General features: G+C 33.4%; 1 protein-coding gene across 1 annotated transcript in view; it reads left to right on the top strand.

The window, feature by feature from the left end:
* Nucleotides 1-24478, top strand: part of LOC143223076 (delta-1-pyrroline-5-carboxylate dehydrogenase, mitochondrial-like) — a 69069-nt gene that overhangs the window by 43150 nt on the left and 1441 nt on the right. Inside the window, exons 8-13 of the mRNA XM_076450501.1 lie at nt 425-612; nt 17985-18058; nt 18599-18747; nt 22574-22752; nt 23307-23495; nt 23898-24016. Of these exons, the coding sequence (XP_076306616.1) occupies nt 425-612; nt 17985-18058; nt 18599-18747; nt 22574-22752; nt 23307-23495; nt 23898-24016 (898 nt within the window). The remainder of the gene's footprint in view (nt 1-424; nt 613-17984; nt 18059-18598; nt 18748-22573; nt 22753-23306; nt 23496-23897; nt 24017-24478) is intronic.

Genomic DNA, 24478 nt, shown 5'->3' with positions numbered 1-24478 from the left:
TTGGAAACATTCTTCCTCACCCTAAACATCATAAGATTTTGCTATCAGGAATATCCAATTAAAAGTGGTAAATAATAGTAAAATTAGATGCAGTGTTGCTGTCTGCTCTTTTGATTTCTGTATTGTATGTGTAACTAGATGTTTAAATAGTGTCATAAAATACTTTCATTTTTGTGTACAAAGTGTAATTTCTTCAGAGTTAAACACATTATCATAAATATACACTAGCAAAATATAGCTGATCTTGTATATAAATTGGAAAGTATCTTTTTAATTTTTGTATGGATATGTAATAAGGATACTTGTTTATTTCATTTATTGGTGTTAGTTTAGTTTTCTTTTTCCAAGGATAAATCTAAAACTTATACCCAACTGGATATTCTGTGCATATTGTGTTGCCATCCTTTTTATTATTATTATTAAGGGAAACGTAGTCAACTGGAAGCCATCAGACACTGCTCTCTTAGCCAATTACATCACTTTCAAGCTGATGAGAGAAGCTGGTTTTCCTCCTGGTGTTATAAACTTTGTACCTGCTGATGGGCCTGTGTTTGGCAATACCATCTGCTCATCCCCACATTTAGCTGGAGTTAATTTTACTGGCAGTGTGGCGTAAGTTTTACTGTCTGTGATGTGTTGCTTATGAAATAGGAATGACCTTTCAGATGAAAAAGTATTTTTTGACATTTGTTTGATCAATAGTTCTTTTGTACAGTCATGAGTTTTCCTCCATCATACAATTGATTTTATCTTTAGTTTAATAATTGATCTTAACCATCATGGACGATATAATTTAGTTACTTTAAATACTGTCAATGCCAAGTTTAACCTGTTCATGAGAAAGCTTAGTACCATAAAACTAAAACTGCTTATAAGAATTAACACTCTTTTGTTGCTTAAATTGTTTAATTTCATGAAAATGGTACAGGATGCTTGTTTGAAAATCAAGGATTTTGTTCTGTAACTGTGCTACAATATTAAGGATATTTTTCTGTGACTCTGCTATGATACTGAAGATGTACTATAAATTTGCCATAATATAAAGGATGTTCTGTGACTGCTATAATATTAAGGATTTTGTTCTGTAACTTTACTGTAATATTAATGATTTTGTTCTGTAGCTCTGCTGTAATATTAATGATTTTGTTTTGTAACTGCTATAATATTAAAGATGTACTATAAATCTGCTATAATATTAAGGATGTTCTATGACTGCTGTAATGTTAAGGTCATTTTACTGAAAATCTACTATAATATTAAGGATTTTGTTCTGTGACTGCTGTAATATTAAGGATATTGTACTGTAACTTTGCTATAATATTACAAATGTTATACTGTAACTACTATAACATCAAGAACATTCTGTAGCTCTGCTGTAATGTTAATGATTTTTTCCTGTAGCTCTGCTATTATATTAAGAATGTTGTACTATAACTCTGCTATAATAATAGGAATGTTGTCCTGTAACTCTACTGTAATGTTAATGATATTGTTCTGTAACTTTGCTGTAATGAATGATATTGTTCGGTAACTCTGCTGTAATGTTAATGATTTTGTTCTGTAACTCTGCTATAGTATTAATGATATTGTACTGAACTTTGCTATAATGTTAAGGATATTGTACAATAACTCTGCTATAATATTAAGTTATGTAACTTGGTTTTGCTTAGTAATTTATACTTTTTCTCAACCTATCTCTTAACTTTTGCCATTTATAACTTGTAAATAAGTCAAACCTCATCATGAATGAGAATTTCTCAACCTCATGAACATAATTTAATTTTAACACTTTATAATATATGTACTTTTTTAACTTTCTGTTTAACTTGTAATTAAAGCAATTTGTGAAACCAAGTATACATGAATTTGTCATTGTATTTACTACCTCATAAATTTATTGTTTTTTTTTCATTTTCAAACTTCCACATTTTGTAAAGCATTTGAAGTTTTGTAAATGTACAGGTGAGATTGAAAATTCTATTATTGTAAATTTCACTGTTTGCACTTTGTACATTTTAAAATTTATTGGTGCACCTATTTTTAGCTTCATCCACATTCCATCTCTGCATCTTGAGTAGAAGTTTTTATCATACAATCATAATATGAAAGGAGATATTTTGATCACTTATGTGGATGTCATAGTTATGTGTAGCCTACAGTATCAGTGATTGACTTGTTGAAACTTATTTTTTAGACATCTCCAAGTTGCATGACCTATTGTTCTTCACACATAAAATTAGTATTATTTTGTTGCATCATACTTGTTTTTATCACAGTCAAGATTAGATTGTTTAAGATTTAAGCAAACAAAGTAACTGTTTCATATGTTTTCCTAACTCTTCTTGTCAGTAACCCAAGTTGACCATTAGAGAATTGATGCCTTTTGAACATCTGTCATGGATAAAAAAAAAAACAGCTTTCCCAAATACTATATCCTTTAGAGATATTGGTTTCACTATTTCAAAAATATTATACAGTACATGTCACAGAATAATATACCCAAGCAAAAGATTCATGTGCCACCTATGTTCATTTTTAAATATATAAATAATATTTGTTGAGTTTTAATTTTGTGTAATGGTTTAATATAATTCCATATTGCACACATTCAAATATTTGTAATTGGATGTGGTGTTCTAAAGTGAATACTCACCTCCAAAGTTTAACTCTTTCTCAGCTCCTTAGCATGACATGCTAAAGAGACTTGTATGCTACTAGCCTTGTGAAAACCACCACCTAACTTCCATGGACTCATGCCACTGCAGTAGGAGGGTGACAGATCTCCTTGCTCTTTGCACACTAAATAATCCTATGCATTTGCACGTGTATCTTCATTGTTCTTTACAGCACCATAGTTACCAGACATGTTTAATTTTTTTGTGTATGTTCAGTTTGCTTCATTAATGAATCTTTCATATTCATTTCATTTAACTTTTGTTTTTAAAGTTTTAGTATTTTATCATGACTTTTTCAATGATACTGTTTTCTGCTTAGTCCTGGGTGTGAGATGTTCATACTTAGCCTTTCTCCTTTTTTATTGCTGTGGCTTTTGGAGATTAGTTAACTGTTAAGGTTTTGCTAACCATTGTTCAATGTGTTGTGGATTAGCAAATGCTTCTTGGGCCTCGTAATCCCACTTCATTGGCCAAATTTCTTTTTTCTTTATCAGGAATGACTTGTTAGAATATGTTCTTCACCCACTCTGTTCTGGTAGTACTCTGTTGTTGATTAAATGACCTTTAACTTTCCATCTCTTACTGGGTTATACTAATATGTTCTTCTTTTTTGCCCATGTTCTTTTTAACTTTTGTTTCTTGCTTCCCACAATTCTTGGGTTTATTAGGGTTTACACTGTGTCATTAATACCTCGTCCTCCTTCCTTTTCCATTAATTTTTTTTCTGACCAGATAAGGGATCAGAATCCTTAACTTATTTTTCTGTTTCTCAGTTTTTGAATTTTTCTTCATTTTCTGCCTGTCTCTTTGTATTCTTTCTCCTTTCATTTTTGAAATGTGACATTTCTTCATGCTTCTAATAGCTCTCATGGACCTTCACTCCCTTCCCTGTTTGACCTTTATGGCATGGCTTAATAATATATGGCTTCTGCCAGCATTCTCTTTCCAGGTTTTTGTCTGCTTTCTTGACATTTTTTTTTCTCTATATTTCTTATCTAGATTAGACTCCTATTCACCTTTCTATTTTAGATTTCTGATCATCCTCCTATTCTTGACTTACATTTACCAGAAGTCTCATTTATCTCTTTTGTTGCCATTAACTATCTCACACATGATTTTGTGTGTACCTTTCTATCCTTTTGCTGTTGGTCTCAATTTCTACTGATGTTTGTTTTTTGTTTTCCCACTTTGGTCTCTTTCCTCGCTCCTTCTCTCATTGCCTTTCTTCCCATTTCCTTGTTTCCTAACTCCAAATCATATCAATGATCTTTCAATCTTTGATTTGCTATGGTTGATGTGTTGGACACTTTCTTATGCACTTCTCAGCATATATTATTTTTATTTTTCTCTGTCCTATCTATTCTTCTTTCTGTCTTCCCATATCTTACTTTTCTCCAACATCAGCCCCTCTTATATTTATTGGCATAATATTGGCTTTCACCTACTATATTCACATTGTGTTGGTGGTTCTCTGAGCTCTTTGGTCTTGATACACTTATTAATCAGACCCCTCTCTTTCTCACTTGTACTTCCTTTCTTCCTTATCCACTGCCTTTCAGTGTGGATTCCTGTACATGGTGAGGGGACCTCCCAGGGAAGGATCTGTTCTTTCAGTTTATCTCCTCTGGGATCCAAACATCCACCTATGTGTTTACCGTGCATAGCAATCTGTAAAGGGAAGAAGAGTATCCTAGTGGTTGAGGGGTCCAACTCTAACACACCACTTTGGCCCTGAATTCCTGTAGATGGGTGGCCTTGGAGTGGCTCCCCTTGGGTCATTTGGCTGGTCCACTTGGGCTAGGATCAACCAAGTATCAGTGTTGGATGTTCTCAGCAGATGTTATGGACATTGTATCTGATGCTGGTGTTTGGGTATAGTGCTCACGAAATCCTTGCATTGGTGCAGTGTCCTTGTTTGACATTGTAGTGAGTCCCTATGTAGGGCTCCATTGTGGGTGGGGTCAGTAGGCACTGAAATTTTCCTTTTTTTTATTATGGATCCTTCAATTACAAACTTCAATCAAACAGTGAAAAAACAGTCCATAGGTAAACAACCACATCTTGAAGATTCTGAGCAGCAATCTTCAACATCTGTAACACCTGTTGTATATCATTTTCTTGTCCTACATTCTCTATTTCAGACAAACTTTTAGGACAAATGTCTCCATGTTTCATTCAGAAGGGACTAGAGGGACTTGCTGGCTCTCGAAAGTCAGTAAAGAAGCTTCGATCTAGTGACATATTGGTGGAAACATCCACATCTCAATTCAGTGAACTCCACTGGCATTCAAAGGCAATTGGGGATACACCTATTGAGGTTATGCCTCATGCTACTTTGAATTCATCATAAGGAGTTATTGTTGAGAGAGATTTGAAGAATATCCCAGAGATGGAGATTCTCGCTGGTTTCTCCACCAAAGGAGTTTCTGCAGTGAGCTGTATATCTTTCACAAAGATGGAATTATGGTGCCAACCAATATCCTCATACATTTCAAACCCCCTCAGATGTTTCCAGTGTCAGTGGTTTGGTCACTCAAAGATATGTGGTGGCTCCTTGATGTGTGCTCATTGTGTTGGCAACACCATGATGCCTTTGAGTGTGAAATGGACCCTCATTGCATCAGTTGCAATGTCTCTCATCCATCCTACTTTTGTTCTTGCCCTAAATGGTTGGAATAAAAAGAGGTGCAGCATTTGAAAACGATTCATAACATCACTTATCCTGAGGCTTGAAAATTGCTGTTTATCACTTCATCTTGGACATATGCTGCTGCACTTCATTCCACAACTACAGTGGGAATGCAAACAGATCTCTCTGTGCCTCCAAAAGAATCATTCTCAAAACAAATGAAAAGTCTTTTGACCTCTATGGTTAAGAAGTTGATGAATCAACTTCAACACCCATCTCTGACCCTTACACACACTCCAACAAATCTCAAGATCCACTTCCTTTGATACCAAGTACAGGCATTTCTTTAGACACATCTTCTCCCAATCCAAAATGCAAAACAATCATTCGTTCATGTCCTCACTCATTAGAATCCCCTTCCAACAGCAACAATCTGCCCAATTGACCCAAGGCAGGATTCTCGAAGGTTGATAGATCTCCCTCGAATGAGGACAGTGAGGAAAAAAGACATGGTTGTAAATGGAAAGGTTCTCCACACAATTTGCCTACACGTCAATAAAAATGGCTACCCTGATATAATGGAACTGTCGAGGTTTATTTCTAATCTGGATGACATCAAAACACTGATTTTTTTCCTTCCATCCTGTATGTCTTTCCTTACAGGAAGCATTTCTGAACCCTGCCAATACAGTCACCTTTCAATGGTTTTTCTTTGTATAGAAATGACAGTCTGTGTGATGGATGAGTGCATGGAGGGGTGGCACTGTTGGTTGTTCAGCATGTGCCCACTCGACACACCCTTGGAGGCCGTAACCATCCATGTTTCCTTGGGTCATACCATCACTGTTTGTTCTATCTGATCAATTGGATCTTGACGTTCTCATTGAACAGTTGCTGTCTCCCTTTTTAATCCTGCGGGACTTTAATGAACATCATCCCATCTGGGAAAGTGCTGATATTGATAGGAGAGTTCACTGTGTAGATCACAGCTCTCTGATCACAACTTTTCTCTTTTCAATACTGGTTTTTCTACTTATTTTCATGCACCTAGTCAGTCCTTTACTGCTAATGATCTCTCAATTTGCCAACCTTCATTATTCTCCCATTTTTCATGGAGGGTTGACAGTAATCCATGTGGTAGTAATTATTTTTCTATCATTCTGAGAGAGACTGGTTGTGGTCAATGTTACCTGACTCACGTGCCCTGGTGGAAGATGGGTCAAGCAAACTGGCCCTATTTCACTGCTCTTGCAGAACTTGATCTTACCAACGTCTGTAAGCCATCAATAGACGACTGTGTGGCAGCAGTAACTGACTGTATTATACAAGCAACTGCTCAATGTATCCCTGAAACCTCAGCACGTTTTCCACAATATCATTGTCTATGGTGGAATCCTGCCTGCCACATGGCATGTAAGGGTCAAAAATGGGCATGGGATACTTTCCGTAGATATCCGACAGTCTTGAACCACATCTCTTTCCCGAAGGCTTGTGCACGTTTGGTGGCATAGACATCAAAGCAAGAAGGAATGTTGGATTAAATTCACAGCCAGCATATCTTCTACCACCAATTCCAAAACCATATGGGAAAGATTCGAAAGGTAAATGGGCAATATAATTCTGTCCACTTCTCGATCTTGCTCTTTGATGGCCAGGAATTATATGATACCTGGAGCATTGCCAATACTCTAGGTGAAAACTTTTGCCAGGTATCTATCAATTGTGCTTCATCTTCCACCTTCTTAGCCATCAATACTTGGCCAGAGCAATCACCTCTTTTCTTTTAAGCTGATTGTCTCTATGACTGTAATCATCCCTTTACACTTGTGGAACTCAAACTGACCCTCCATCAGTCTGGCAGTACATCAGTTGAACCTGATGATGTACACTATGAAATGCTGCACCATCTATCCCCTGCTTTTCTTGCTATTTTTCTGATTGCTTTTACCAGATCTGGCAGGAAAATGGTTTTCCTGATGCCTGGCACTAGGCTATTGTTCTCACCTTTCTCTAAGCATGGGATGGATCCCAAGATTCCTTCAAATTACCTTCCAGTTGCTTTGAAGAGCTGTTTCTGTAAGACCTTTTAGTGGATGGTTAATGCTCATCTGGTTTCGTTCTTCAAATCAAACAACCTCCTCTCGTCCACCCAGTGTGGGTTCTGACAACAGTGCTCCACCATGAACCACTTGATTTGACTTGAAACATTAATCCGAGAAGCCTTTCTCAAATTACAATATCTTGTATCAGTATTCTTTGATGTTGAGATGGCTTATAATACAACATGGAGTTATGTCATTTTGCAAGACCTCCATACATATGGGTTACGTAGCCATTTGCCCATTTTTATTAAAAAATTTTTAATGGACAGGAGATTCCAAGTTCGTGTTGTTTTGACACTTTCCTGTTCTTTTCTACATGAACTTGGAGTCCCCCAAGGCTGTGTTTTGAGTGTCACATTTTTCAGTATAAAAATTAATGCCATCACTGAACAACTCCCTTTTACTGTTGCAAATAGGCTCTATGTCGACAACTTTCACATCTCATGTCAGACGTCAAACATGAGGTATATTGAGCAGCAGCTACACACTGACCTCAATCATTTACTGAAGTGGACCACAGTGAATGGCTTTAACTTCTTTCTCTCTAAACCCGTTTGCATGCACTTTTGTTCATCCTGATCTTGAACTCCATATCTGTGAAGTTGTGCTACCTGTGGTCCTTCAGAGAAAGTTCTTGGGGTTTATCTTTGACCGTAAGCTGACATTTATACCATACATCAATCAGCTACAGGTCAAATGTACAAGAGCACTGAGCATCCTCTGTGTTCTCTCTTCCACCACTTTAGGAGCAAATTGATATTCTATGCTTAAGCTATATTGTGCTCTTATTCAATCAAACCTTGACTATGAGTGACAGGTCTGGCTGTGCCAGACCCTCAGCCATAAAAATGCTGTACCCCATTCATCATCAACGACTCTGTCTCTGCACTGGGGCTTTCTGCACTTCCCAAGTTCAGAACTTATATGTAGTCTCATGAACCTTCTTTGCACCTTCTACTATATGCTACAAACCTTTGTTCTTTACATTAGCATCCCACCTAGGGTTTTTTTTTCCTTCCTCAGTGGAGCATACTCTTTCAGAATAGATGATCTGCCATTGCTTCTTTTGTCCTTTGTATCCAGACTTCGTAAGTTGGATGAATTGGGTTTGTCCTTGATAACATTGCTGTATCTAATGGTCAGCCCATCCCACCATGGCTTCTTACAGTCCCCAAATGTGACCTATTTTTAAATCATCTGAGAAAAGCAAACACACCTGATTGGAAATACTGTCTGCTCTTTGCTGAACATCTTTTGAACCATCCTTCTATTCTTATTTATACAGATGGTTCAAAATCAGGTGACTGTGTGGGCTCTGCCATGGTTTGTTGTGGTTTGATGGTTGTGCACAGGATCTCCTCTACAGCTTCTGTGTTCAATGCTGAATTGTACTCCATTTGTCTTGCCCTGGATCACACAGAAGTTAAGCAGTACTCAAACTGCACTATTTATACTGACTTGCTTAGTTCTTTACTGGCCATGGAATTACTTCACATTCGTTTACACCCTGTTCTCACCGATATTTAAAACCGACTGGCCTAATTATCTTTAGCATCTGCTTCTCTCCAGTTTTTCTGGACACTATGTCACATTGGTATTTGCAGGAATGAGCTCACCAACACTGCTGCTAAATCTATCTGCTCTGGCACTATCACTGGTGTGCTTGTTCCATACATGGACGATGGTCCTGTGTTCAAGTATCCACTCTGTGCCAGTCAGCAGTCGACTTGGAGTGAGCAACACGAAAACAAGTTTTTCAAAAAAAACAACCCTGTATCACGCTTTGGCTGTTTTGCTTTCTTAAGGATTGGAAAGAGGAAGCTGTTCTAACTAGACTATGCATTGGTCATAGTTTTTTAATTCATCATTTTTTTTATCTGGAACTGATGCTCCAGTGCGTTGTCTGTGTAATACTCAGGTCACAATAAGCCGCATTTTACTTTCTTGGCATCGTTATAACTCTCAACTATAGCACCATTTTAAACATGTTTTGTCCCAAGGTTTGTCCATAATGTTAAACAGTATTATTGGTGGTGGCAACACTGTCCATCTTGGTAATATTTTTAGTTTTTTAAAGGCCAATAATCTTTTAATGCCATTTAAGTTTTTTAATTTATACATTAGACCCTTTTTAATGTGATTCCCTTTTAAGAATCAAAGTACATCTAGTTTGATTTGAATTTAGAAAATGGCCGTAATGTTAAATAACTAGAAACCATTACTGTAAAGGCCAACTTGAGGTGACTGATGCTGCTGCTTGAACTACCCATTAGTCATCCTGGAGAGTTATTAAAATTTGCTATAAGTCTTTTGAAACTTTTATTACTTTCTTTTTTGAAAATGGTTATAATGTCAAATAACTCAGAACCAGGACTGGAAAGGCCGACTTCAGGTGACTGGTGGTGGTGTTTGTACTTACCTGTTAGTCTTCCTGGTGAGTTATGATAATTACAATTATGCCACAGAAAGTCCTTTACAACTTGCATACTGTAGTTTTTATCTTAACATTGTAGACTAAATGTAAACATTTTGATTATACTATTTATATTTTTTTTTAAAACTTTGTTTTGTTTTACCCTAATTTCCTTTTATGAATTTTACTAAATTTAATTTAAAATTTTTACCTAGCTGCTTAGTGCCATAAAACACTAAATCACCCATCCAACCTTGTCCACTAAAGGTTATCTTCCCTCAACATTCATACATGGAATTTGCATAGTCTGTCTCTTTTTGGACCAGATGTTCTGCTACTGTGACATTCTTCCCATTCATCCACTGTATTTGTCTATTACCATCAGTGGTTGATCTGTTGTCTTTCTGCCACAGATTTCTACATATCTGACAAGCCTGTTAATCAAAAGATTCTTGATTTCATAATTTCTTACTTGGCCATGTCCATGTTTTTTTTTCTTTCTTACTACCAAGATATGTTTTTCTTACATTGTCCTTTTTATCCTGTTCCACTTTTTCATGCTTATCTATCAACCTTGCTTTGTTCTTTTGCCTGACTGAAATCTTGTTGAAGTTTTGGTCAATCTCATGCATGCCCCCATTGCTACTATTGCCTTTCTGTCATTTTGCTATCTTTTCTTCCTACTCCTTATTTCTTACCTTTACCATGGCTAACATTTCTTCCCAGGGTATACTTACTGTAAGAGATTTACTGTTATACATTTATTTTAATACCTATGTTTGTTTCACCTTCAGGACTGAGACAAACTGGCCTGATTAGAGGGGTTCCACTGTACATAATTAGGGATTATGTAAAAAAAAAAAAAAGACTGATTGAATGATCACTTTCAAGGGGTGACTGAATCTGAGGGGTGGCTGCTTAGAAGGGTTTTACTGTTGTTTTCTTATGCATGTGATGTATATTGTTGGATGTATTTTGCACAAGTCCCACCTCTTTTCTAAATTTGTAGAAGATTCTCGAGCATAAGAATCAACAAGGTACTAGGTTTGTATGTAATACTAGTGACTAGTATTGTTGCCAAGTGAACTTTCAAGGAAATCTGAAAAGTTTATAAATCTACATGCCATGAAACACTAGAGTATTATTGATTAGCTACAAGCACTATGTCATAAGCCTTGGAAGCTATAATTGTGCTAATGCTTATTAATTAGAAAACTACAGAATTTGACCAGGAACATTTATAGATTTCAAATATTACAAACTGCTCAACTTCAGTGAATTAACTTCGGACATTAATATTTCTATGAGGGTATTAAATATCTCTTTTGGTAAGAAGTTGGTAGTGTGAGGCGAACCAAGAAAAGACAGCATTAGCTTAAGCATGGTGTGACAATATCAATTCAAAATTAAGTTGTTTGTCATGGACCTGGACCATGGATATAATATTCAGTTCTAAACTGGATATAAGATTCAGTATTGTCTATACGTATGTAAAACTGTTTTTATTAGTCATTAGTTGTAATAACTGTTAGTAATAATTGTTATTATGAACTAAATTGTATTTTTTTATTTGTATATTAAAATATATTTGTGTTAAAAAAAAAGAAAATTGTGTGTATCAGTCTTGTTGGCAAATATAAATTTGATACATGTTAACATTTAATTAACTTTTTAAATTAAAATTAAAATTTCCAGTTATTTAGAATAGTAATATATGACATGTAACATAATAAATCGGAGACTTGTCCGAGAAAGATTATAAAATGTAACTTCATCGACAACCCTCACCAAACCCGGTATTGAAAAGCACTCATACCATCTGACCTAGCCTTGCACTTGCCCACTTGAGTGTTATGCAAAACAACATAAGGTTTCCTTGTGGTGTGTGTGTGTGTGTGTATATATATACATATATATTTATGTCTGTCTGTATTACATTTCTTGTCTAATCCAGACTGTACCTATTTCATGTACTATTATGGATAAAGCCAGCACCAGAGCAGTGTTTCTGCCCACTTCTCTGGCTTGTGCTTGGTGGTTTTTAAAAATAGGGTTTTCTGATTATCCTTTCCATTATCTGCTGTAAAAGAACCTCCCAGATTGAAAGACCATTTTGAATCTGGACACATTCTCTTGGCTTTCCAATTCATCTCCTATTTAATCTCTTTAAATTAATCTCCTATTGTTGTTATATATAGATAGATGGGTAATGTCCATCCTTCAAGAACAATACAAACAAGATTGTGGGGATTGTACTTGCTTCATCCTTACTATCTTATTTACATTTTTTTTGAAGGATTGTTATTAGCAATCCATATATTTACTTACTTTTTTAAAAGTTTTATTTACTAATTTGCTTATTGTTTTTTAATGCAGTGTTTCAATAGACATAGAAAGGCTGTACTTATAACTAAGTTCTAAATACAAAAAGGTTCCAACTGTAATATCTATTATTGGCTGATAATTCCTCTTTTTACCCTATTCTTAAACATTTTAAAGGAACACCCAATTTTTGCAAGAAAGCTAACTTCAATGGGTAATGGTAACATTGTTCAGGATATAATCATAGTTTTTTAAAATTACTACTAGTTATTCATAGTTATAAAACTGGATACTCCATTTGAAAAAATGTCACTTCAGTCAAGTTGGTTGACACAATAGTTTTGGATTTTGAGTTATCATGCAATGAAAAAGAAACAGAAGAAAGAACAAGAAAGAAATTGAAACTTTATGATATTTAAAATCATTCTCAAAACTTGTGACTTGTATGGTCTGTGTGACACTGAAGTTACAATAGCTTACATTTTACTGTCATGCTGTGGTTACAGTCAAGAACGACGGCACCATTTTAAACATATTTCTACAATGGATTCATCCTTGACGTTGAACAATGTCATTGACAATGGTGACACTGTCCACCTCAGTTATGTTTTTAAATTTTTAAAGACCACTGGTCTTTTTAACTCTATTTAAGATTTTAATTTGAAAATTGCACTGTTTTGTTTTAGCATGATTCCTTTTTACGTATTTTAATAATTTTACCTTTTCACTAGTTTTTCGGCACAGATAGCCCAGTAGCTTTGTACCAATAAATGCTAACAACCAACCAAACAATCCATTTAGTCTGTCAGTTCAAATTAGTGATAGCTATATACTTAACCTCTTATTTAGCTCTCCACCAAGATCTGAAAGCCTTTTTAATGATAGGATCAGGGTGTACACCATCACTTGCCAACTTGTTTCCTTCCTAATGTGAAAAACTGGTTGCATACCAAGCCCGTGTATTATTTGAAGGTAGTAATGTATTTTTGTTATTTTTGATGTTGATAAGATTTAAAGCATCTTAACATAATATTATAAAACTCACAGTAGAACTAGAACTGAGTAAGTAATCAATGTAATGTATTACATATCATCATTAATTATATCAGTTATTGTCATATAAAGTAGTTGTTTTATTGAAATTACAACTAAATGTATTAATTTCATGAAAATATTCAACTTCTTAGAAATTAATATTTCCAGTTATTACTGTTTTCAATTATTCCAACTATTTAGTAACTAAATTATCATTATGACTTTTCATTACTGTTATTTTTGGCTAACTCAGAATTTTCAACTGAAATGATTAGTGTCAGCAGACTTGGAAAAATAACCAACTGATCAAAATTAGGACTTCAAATTATTCCAACTGTCCAAGTGATCAAAATATTACTATTATATTAATTTGCTGTTAGGTGCAAAGCTATACAATGGACAATCTCTTATCTCTCCCATGAGCATGTAAACCTAATTTTTAGCATTATGAGTTGATTTTTAGCCATTTTGTGAAAATGATCACTTAGTTGAATGTAATCTATTAATGAACCTGGTGATTAATCAGTTAGCAAATTTCAGTAATTGCTTAGCTGTAAGTAGAACACCAGTAAGAATATGAACTAACTTTTTTAGATACAATGATAGAAAGTAACAATGGAAAGTATGAATTTAAGGTATATAAACAAACAAAAAATTTGCTGGCTTGTACTTAAATGCTTTTGATTAGTTCAGTACACTTATAAAACTATTGCCACATATGTTTATAAGGACTTTGGAAATATTGAAATGTTTTTTTTAAAAACATTGGTTTTTCCGAATAATGCAGTTGATAACATCATATTAGTGGATAAATTCAATAATTCTAAGCATTTACAGTGGAATGTAAATGGTTTATTATATAGCCAAATACTGGAAGAACTCAGTTGTATAATGCCCTTAAACATGCTTTCCACATATTAATTCAAGAGTAAATTTAAACAATTTGGTGTTTACAGATAAAGTACCTCTAAGTGAAAGTGCAGATGTCTAACAATGCATAACTGAAACTTTAATTAGCTGATGAACAATGATATAAATGTGAATTTTCAGAAGTTGTTCATTTTCGTAAGTGCATACCTATACAATGTATTATTATCTGCATGCTGTTCCATGACAGAGAATTGAACCCCCAAATGTTGAGGCTGTAATTCCTTAAACTTAACAGTGATTAACAGAAAGACAATATGTAAAGAAGAACATGTACATTTGTTGACCAGTAATACATTTGTGTATAATCACATACTTGGGTAGCATGAGTCATTTATAGTGTGCTTCATTTTAGACTAGTGTGTGGGGAATTTATGAGAAAAGTTTGTGAGTACAATAGATTTCAATTAACACAATTAATTCCAAAAATCAGATAACATTCTATAGTTAATCTGTTTCAAGAATATGAAATCAAACTGTCTGTATTTGCCACACTTCTTAATAAAAGCTCATGCTAATCAGTAAATGAAATAATTTCTGATCAAAAGTAAATTTAAGTATATAGAGCAAAACAAGAAAATTTACACAAGTTATTAAAACCAATATTCTGTAACAAACTGACAAAAAATAAATGTTTAGCTTCTTTTCATAACCATTGCTTTTAAATTGATCAAGCTTTATCAGATAACTTTTATTACTTTTATCAAAACAGTAACCACTAATGGCACCATTGAAGAAGTAATACAGTTCTTCAGAAAGAGACCTATTAACACTAAAATAGTAACAACTAATGATACAATACATGTAGTAAAGTAGTTCACATTCAACACTGAAAATGACTTGCTGTTAAGTAGAATTTATAAGCAGTACTGGAACAGTCTAGCTGTATGTTTGTCATTACTTTTTACTTGGACTGTTACATCACCCAAGAAGTATTTTTGTTTTGTTTTTCATAATATCCTTTTCTCTTCATTTAGAGAGGATATTTCTCAAAAAGTAATTTGATTTTGGAGAGGAGGAGAGCTGCTTTTGTGATACCTTGCTTATCAGTAAGGAAAAAGTGTTCAGATTCTAATTGTTTGTGTAAGCTGTACCAGCAGTGCAAGCATTTATTTTGCTATATCTTGTACCTGCAACACAGGAGTTATTTGCTTATTTTTTTAGATGTTTTAATCTCTTTCTAATGCAAGTTTTATGATAAGATTGAGAAATATAATAGACTAAAGTTTCTTTACTTTTCCTTATCAGATAAAATGCATCTTTTCCGTCTTCCTTTAACTTCGTCTTTCTTGAAGAGTGTATTTGACTATTTCTGCTCATCCAAAGCACAGTTCCTTATTCTTAGAAGGTTAACCACTTGTGTTTACTGTTCTGCATTTTTTCTTCAGATTTAGATCTTTACCTATACAGGTAATAAATTCATAGGGAAACATTGTGCACTGTACCACTTTACTAGTTTGCTTGAGGACTGGGTAGTTTCATAGTAATTTTCAATTTGCTTGTACCATCTCATACAGGATCAGAATTACTATTTAACATCATTTCCATGTGATGAGAATTGGCTTTCCAGAATAACTTGATAACATCATGTATGATTACTCATGAAGTACATAATTTTGTATGTTTCTCCCCTTTTTTCAAAGTATGAAGCATTAATCCTATTAATTTATTTTATGTATCATTTATTAACAGAAGTAATTTTTCCACTTATGATGTAGTAATATGTTTCTACGTAAACTGAATTAAAAATTAATTTCTAAACCATTTCTAAGTACATTGGTTTTGCGTTGAAAAGTCTTGCAGAATAATAATTTTCCCCTTTTAACATGTTAATGTTTATTTCTTCTCTGTTGCAATGTGGAGGAAAGAAAAACCAAATTCAAACTTGATTTGTCCCCAAAGCATCTTCCAATGTTACAATATGGGTAGTGGTCCACATCTCTGGTTATTGTTTTTAAATTTTTGGATAATTGTGTACATTCAGTTATTAAAACTGCCTCATGACACTGAGTCTTTAAATATTCTGATGTATTATTGTGGGTCCTGCATTGGGAAGTATACTGCTATGATAAATTATCCACAGTATGGCATAACCTATAATAAATTAAACACAGCATGGCACAATCTATGATAAATTAACCACAGCATGGCACAATCTGTGATAAATTAACCACAGCATGGCACAATCTGTGATAAATTAACCACAGCATGGCATGATCTATGATAAATTGCTCTTCATAAATTTTGGATGTTTGTGTTTGTCTGAGTTTGCAGTATCCTTGGCTTTTGCCACATGGTTAGGTACAGTATAACATAGAGCCATTGTGTGAGGTTTATATTTCCAGGCTACAACTTTTTCTTCTCTGGGAGTAGTGGACACATCACTGCTTCCTTCATTCCTACCTTCTATTCAATGCAGAGTTTATAGTTTAATTTTATAGTAGAAGTAAGGTAATGAATATGAAACCTCTGTGTTTGTAGTAACATGTAATGCAAAGAAATTATCTCATTTGCCTTCCCACAGTAGAGGATTATAAAAATAAAAAAAATGACCATGTAAGATAGCAAAAACGACATGGAGATCTAGTGTGAATGTTGCTGATTGGTGCAGGATTTCTAACAATGGGTGACATTTATTCATTTTACCTATCTTGTAATATCCTTTACTCAGGATAAAATTTTTTGATGCAATGCTAAAATAATAAGAGGTAGCAATAAAAGATTCAAGTTACTTGACTGTACCAAGAGAAATAGCTTAATTTTATATTACAGGAAACTCTGAATGGTGCTTTTCTATTATTATGTTAATTTAAAACTGCTTAAGTTTAAAATTATCAGAGCAAAAACATTTGTAATTGTTTTTAGAAAGACTCAGTTGTAATTTTGAAAGCTAAATTTTTTTTTTAATTTGTTTTGATTAGAGTATTTTAAACTTTCATTTTGATTTTGCAGATTTTCATGTTACAACTGCTGTTACTATTATCTTGTAGTGCTTTGTTTCTGAATCTTTGTAATCACTCTCATGCACCTAATTTTAACTCAGAAGTTTTGTAGAACATTTTTAGCTTATCATGTATTTCATGAATAAATAATTGTTTCTGAATCCAACCCATTTGCCATATTAAGCATTATCCTACAAGTTGTGTATAAGAAAAAGAATAAGAATTCAATAACTCAAGTTTCCACAAAAGTAATATTCATTCTCTGTAAAAACGTGTAAACTAGCCATCAGATGTGTAAATATATTCCTTGTTTTCATTCTTTGCTTTTGTGTTTATAAAGAATTACCATTATTAAAGTGAAATTCAGGTAGTGTGACTATATTAATCTATCAAAAAAGTAATAAAATAGAAATGCTAAGAAATGTATATTATGAAGTTGGATGTATTTGTAGATTTCCAGTTGCATTTTTCACAAGAGTAAAATTGTCTTTAAGTGATTATTATTGTTTTAAAGTGTTTTTTTCAAATAACATTTCAACACAAAAAGCTTTATTGGTGTAATTAGAATATAACCATTAGATAATTAATTTAATGACAGTTCTTCATTCTAGGATAGATAAAGATATTTTAAAGCACAAACTAAATTTTATCAACTCTGTAAACTGTTAAAATTGGTAAAACTTTAAGTGGATTAACTTGGTATTAGTGCAAATATTTATTCACCCATTAAAATTTGTTTTTATTTTACATAACATTTATTAATGAACATAATGTTTTGCTCATTTTGTGACTTCAGTTTATCATTATACTAGTGCAGTGGTTTTATTAGATATGAGATGCCATGCAATACAGTTATTTTCTCATTCTGCTGATAAAGTTATAGTATATGCACATATGTTATATTTGTATTTGTAAAAGGAGTTTTATCACTTATTGCAGAACATTCCAGCATTTATGGAAACAAATTGCTGAAAATCTTGAATATTATCATAACTTTCCTCGTTTGGTTGGTGGTAAGTAATATGCTTGTCTAACAAATTATAAAATTAATATGAAAGCAAGTTATGAAACCTGTTAATGTTGCTGATTGAAGACCTTATATACAATTTTGGAGATACTTTAGATATTACATACTTTACATAACATAAAACCAACCAGTTTTCCTGTTTTTTTGTCTTAAATCTAACAGTACTATCTGTAGGATATTGCAAAATTTGATTTACATACTGATTGGGCTAAATGATGTTGAAACTAACCGTATATGTTAAAAATTATGTGCAGTTGTTTGTCTGAATACTTTTAGTACCAGCAATATTCATTTTGCTTTATTAATTTTAGCTCAACACTCATAGTTTTTGTAAATCAAAAATATATTTAACTCTATTAGAATACAAATCAGTGTTTTGTTTTAGTTATTGTTATTTTAATTATCTTTGAAAGTCCAGATATTTCAGCTGAGAATAACAAATCATGAAGTCTTTTGTTGTTTTTTTAATTTATAAAAAAAAAATATTTTCTATAAATATTGTTTTGTTTAATTTTTTTTTAATCAGAGTGTGGAGGAAAGAATTACCATTTTGTTCATCCAAGTGCACACATCCAGTCTGTTGTGAATGGCACAATAAGATCAACTTTCGAGTTTGCTGGTCAGAAATGTTCAGCATGCTCAAGGATCTATGTACCAGAGTCATTATGGGATCAGGTAAAACTTACCATTCAAATTCAGTTAAAGCATTGTTTTAAAAAAAAAATGTTATAAATTAAAAATTGATTGTAATTCTAACACATTTTTAAAGATTTGACTATTTTATTATCTATTTAAAAATTCCTTTTATGTTTTGAATGGTAACACATGGAGATGTGTTTGAAACTGAGTTTGCAGAAGCTTGTTTTGTCTGATAACATGTTTATTACTGTATGGACTTATAACAGTTATTTTCTTTAAAGTTTATATGTCATTCAACTGAAACCTATGGAAAAATACTACCAAAAGTTTTGAAGAAAAAAAGTAAAACATAAAGTATGATCAATTTGCTGCTGAATAATAGAATTACATGATTGGACTAACATTCAGTTTGGTTTATCATTAATTTACACATATACACACACAAAATTTGTGTGAAAACAACTATAATAAATTTGACTTTAGTTGCTTTCAGACACAAAAACTATGAAGAATAAAATAATAGAGATTTAATTTTTTAAATGTTTAATTAAGGTTAAAACTTGGAATAGCTGAATCTAAAGTAAAGAAATGGAAAAATGTTTTAAATATAATATTATTACAAAATACAAGTTTTAAGTTCAAGTGTTTGTCTTTATTAAATTTTTACTTGATTTTAAGATAATTTCTGTCCTTAAAAGATAGTGTGAGAAATTTTGGGAATTAAAGAGAATTTTGTTTCTCTTAAACTTTAAATTTATTTACACTCTGTATTGAATATGATATGGTGAAATTTCAGTTATTTTGTAATACTTGGTATTCCAAAACATACTTTTACTAACCCTATAGTTATTACTTCACTGTCTAGGTTTTTTCCCTTGCCTGTCCAAGCATTGGACTGATTTTTTTTTTTTCTTGCTCCAGTCTTTTATACCCTACTCAACTGTCCTTGGAAATATATATCCCATGATACTCTCCTCCTGTTTGGGGTGTTGATGATCCAGGAGAACTGCAGGCCCTTGACTGTGGATTAAAAAGTCTTTCAGTTCACATCTTCACCACTATTATTTATGCAACTTGTAGGATTTATGTCTCCTGTACATCATTGTGGATTTGAACTTTGTTTTATGGCTTTTAGAGTTTGGTTGGTCTGTGGGTAATGAGAGTGTTGTGTTAGTTGTTCCAAGATTTTATTCCTGTTTGTTGTTGGACATATGCAAATAGGAAATAATTGTACAGTTACCAATCTTTCTCATCTTTTTAAATGGCTATACTTTAAAGATACACAAATTACTTATTCTTCAACCTCAGTTGATTTTTTTTTTTTTAACAGGGATTTTAGATGTCCAAGTTTGTAGTTGGTTCCTATCTGCATATTGCTATAGTACTGAAGTCTCATCACCGTCAGCATTTCTTATGCACAAGGTTTCAGGTTCTTCATTTCTGGGTTTTTACCTTTGGACTTTTATTGGCTTTACATGGTTTTTGCTTTATCATATAAGTGATTCAAAATGCATCACTTAATGATTAGAGGTTGGGACTCACTCAAAAGTATGTATGTATATACACTGCTGGCCAAAATCTTAAGGCCAATGAACATAAAGAAAAAATATGCATTTTGCACTGTTAGACTCAACCACTTATTTGAGTTGAGGTTTGAAACATGAAAATAAGGAAAGGGAAAATAAAAATAAAATCTTTTTTTAGCATTTAATAGGGAAAATGTGAACTCTATGAAATTAGCCTAAATACTAGCTGGTTAGAAGTTTAAGATCATACCAAAAAAAAGTCCCAAACATGGTAGGAAATGCCCAACAAGAGGTCTCAGTAATGAGTTGCACGGCCATCATTGCAAATAACTGCAAACATTTGCTTTGGCATGGTTGATATAAGCGTTTGCAGAAGATTGACTGGAATGTTATTCCAAGTGCCGAAGATGGCTTCATGAAGATCATGCACTGTTTGGAATTGACATCTATTTCTATAGACTTCCCTTTCCATCCATCCCCAAACATTTTCAGTTGGATTCAGTTTGAGCGAACACGCTGGATGGTCCAAAAGAATCACTTTATTTGCCATGAAAAAGTCCTTTGTTCTTCGGGCCTTGTGAATTGCAGCATTGTCCTGCTGAAAGATCCAGTCATTTCTACACAAGCGAGGACCTTCAGTTAATAAGGATGCTCTCTCCAACATACCAATTTAGCCAGCTGCTGTTTGATGCCCCTGTATAACCTGAAGCTCCATTGTTCCATGGAAGAAGAAAGCACCCCGAATCATGATGTAACCTCCTCCACTGTGTCATATAGAAAATGTCTCTAGTGGGATATCCTTGTCATGCCAGTAACGTTAGAAGCCATCTGGACCATCCAAGTGAATTTTTTCTCATCAGAGAATAAAACCTTCTTCCACTTTTCTACGTTCCATGTTTGGTGCTTCTCAGAAAAGTTTAACAGTGCTGTTTCGTGGTGTGGAAGGAGGTGTGGCCTTTGAAGACATTTACGGTTTTTAAAGCTTTTCTCTCGTAAATGTCGTCTTATTGTTCTTGAGCTGCATTTTGCATCCATAAGAGCCTTAATCTGGTTCAACGATCGGCTGGTGTCTTGCTGGACAACCCATTGAATCTTCCTACTCAAAGCCGGGGAAATTTTCTTGGCCCAACCACTTGAAATTCTCGTTTTATATCCCTCAGGGTCTTTTAAGAAATTTGCAACAGCAGTTTTACTACCCCCAATTTCACCAGCGATAGCACATTGAGAGAGACCTTGCTTTTGCAGCTTGACAATTTTGCCACGTTCAAACTCTGTCAACCTTTTAGCCTTTGCCATGTTTTTACCAAATATAATCCAGGAGGTGTCAGTGGGAGATGGTGACAGCGCTAATGCTTGAAATTAAGTGACTAAATTTTGTCACATATTTACCGATTAACAGTTCATTTCAGTATGGGCTTAAACCTTTGACTCGCTAGTATTTAGGCTAATTTCATAGTGTTCACATTTTCCCTATTAAATGCTAAAAACGTTTTTTATTTTCATATTTTGAACCTCTACTCAAATAAGTAGTTCAGTCTAACAATATAAAATGCATATTTTTTTCTTTTGTTAATTGGGCTTAAGATTTGACCAGCTGTTTATGTATACTGCATTGCAGTAATTATTAATTCCACCCCCAAACAGTGCAACCTTAGTTATCTAGTTGGGACTGGCCTATAGTTATGATCACTCATGTACAGCTTCACCCTTGATATAGGAACTAAGTTCAGAGTGAAGAGCATACCTGTTCTGGATGCAGTGTGGTTCCCCAACTAGGCTACCAATCTTCTCTTGGCATGCCCATGATGTATGTAGATGCTTTCTGTATGGATAGTGCACTCTCCACCTTGTCATTGTGAGATTCTGCCTATAAGTGCCAGTGGGAACAGGTATGCTTTAGAAGCTAACATTTTTCTTAAGTTGAAAATGTATTTCCTGTACTCGCTTCCTTTTACACTGTTCTCCCCTTCCTCGCCACTAAGAACCAGTGTTAGAGACTGGTCTCAAAAAGTGATAACATTGTGTGAATGGGGTTGTTATATACAGTACTATGATAAAGGTCACCTTGACATAAGTAGAGTTTTATGAGATAAGTATTGCCAAAAACAAATGAGTGATCTATAAAAGACTTAAGCAACCAAGAAAATATCAGACCAATACAAGAACTGAAAGCAGAGACCAGAATGGTTCATCAATGTTACAAGACTAAACTTTTCTTAAACAGACTTAATGTTTGTAAGTTTACTTAAGTTGACTGCTGTTATATTAAACTCAAATAATCCAGCCAGATTTGTCTTTCCATTGTGATATATTTTTAACCATGATTCACTATATAGATAAGAGAAGGCTTGTTAGAAACTAGAAAGCAGCTAAAGCTTGGATCTCCTCTGGAGTATGACACATTTCTCTCTGCTGTCATTGATGAAAAAGCTTTTAATAGAATTAAAGGTTACATTGACTATGCCAAGATGTCATCAAACTTGGAGGTTATTGGTGGAGGGAATTGTGATAACAGGTAAGAGTATTATATTTTTGAAATTAGTAGAGGCATGATCAAGTTAGAGTGCATCATCAAAATAAGTTTATATTTTGTGAACTTTTACTGATTATTATTTAGTAAATAAAAGTTAGATTCAGGATGTTTCAGTTTGAAAATGAACCAGTATAAGGTAACTTTAAGCTTAATACATTGGACAATGAAAAGAACAATGAGGCAGAATATTAGTGAAACACTTTGTAGTTTTTTTTTTTTAAGTCTAATCAGTAGGAGCAGAATCTTGTGTTTTCTTTATTTTGTTATTTTCTGTTACCTTTCTGGTTGATATGTTGAATATTCTCACACAATACATATTGTTTTGTTGGAGCTTAAATAAAGCCTTTTAGAAAAGTTAATGATCAAATATTTTTATCTAAATAATTTGTAAAATTGCAGTTATCAGTATTTCACATTATTTCATTCAGTTGCTGTTTAACTTGGCCAGTGTTGAAAATGTTAAATTTGAAGGTAATTTAAAAATGTTGGAGCATAACACTGCACTATTGATAAACATGGTATGTTTGTTTTTAAAGCAAAGGATATTACATAGAGCCAACAATAATTGTCACTAAAGACCCAAAGGACAGACTCATGAAAGAAGAAATATTTGGGCCTGTATTGACAGCATATGTGTATCGTGACAAACAACTAGAGGAAACTTTAACTCTGGTTTCTAACACAGCACCTTTTGGTCTGACAGGAGCTATTTTTGCATCTGACGAGTAAGTACATAAAACAGTTTTGATGGGAAGGAAAAAACAAAGTACACCAATTTTATAAAATTGAGAAAACTAAGTATACAGATTACATGCTGTTGTATGTTATGTGTGTTCTTCATAATTAGTTCATAAAGTATAATAAAAAAATCAACTGATTTGGAATGTTTTTCCTGGAATAAAAAAATGCTTTTGAATTCAGAACCAGTATTTATGTATGTTATATTTTCTAACTATTCTTTTCCAAGAGCAAAGTTCATAGAAGTTTTGTGCTAATACAGTTAAAAGTGATCCTTTATGGTGATAAAATTGCTTCAAACCATGCAGTCATCTTTATTTTTAATATATGTTTTATTATGTTAGAAAGTATGTGCATACAAAGTTGTAAGAAGGTGCTTATCTTTCCAGGAAATTTATTGCACAAGCAACAGAGTTCCTCAAAATGTCAGCTGGTAACTTCTACATTAATGATAAAAGCACAGGATCAGTTGTGGGTCAGCAACCATTTGGTGGTGGACGAGTTTCAGGTGGGTGAAAAAATAGAATACGTGCATTAGTTTCAATGTTAGATAGCACTCTGGCCTTCTTCATAGTGGTTCAAGTTTAATTTGGTTTTTCAATTTATGGAAAATAGGTTTCTTCAACTGAACAGTATATTTTTGAATGTTAGGCTTGTAGTATGATTGGAGTTAGATTTTATTTTATTAATTTGACATATTTGAAACCACAGGACTCGAAGGTAAGTTTCTTATGTATATTATGTTATTGGATTTATCATACAGATAAGCATGTTTATTCTTTATTTTTAAAAACAATATAATTTGTTGTTTAGTTTCGATTGGCAAGTTCCATAAAAGAACATATAAGGTCATTTCAGGTTACAGATTTGTAAAATAAGAATCAACGTAATAATGAACATACATGTATAAACATTTTATAATTGAGTGGGTCCTAATTCAACCCAAAAAAACTAGTTCTGTAAATTTTCG

The sequence above is a fragment of the Tachypleus tridentatus genome, chromosome 8 (genome assembly GCF_004210375.1).
Source record: "Tachypleus tridentatus isolate NWPU-2018 chromosome 8, ASM421037v1, whole genome shotgun sequence".
Lineage (NCBI taxonomy): Eukaryota > Metazoa > Arthropoda > Merostomata > Xiphosura > Limulidae > Tachypleus > Tachypleus tridentatus.
This window is presented reverse-complemented; position numbering and strand designations above follow the sequence as displayed.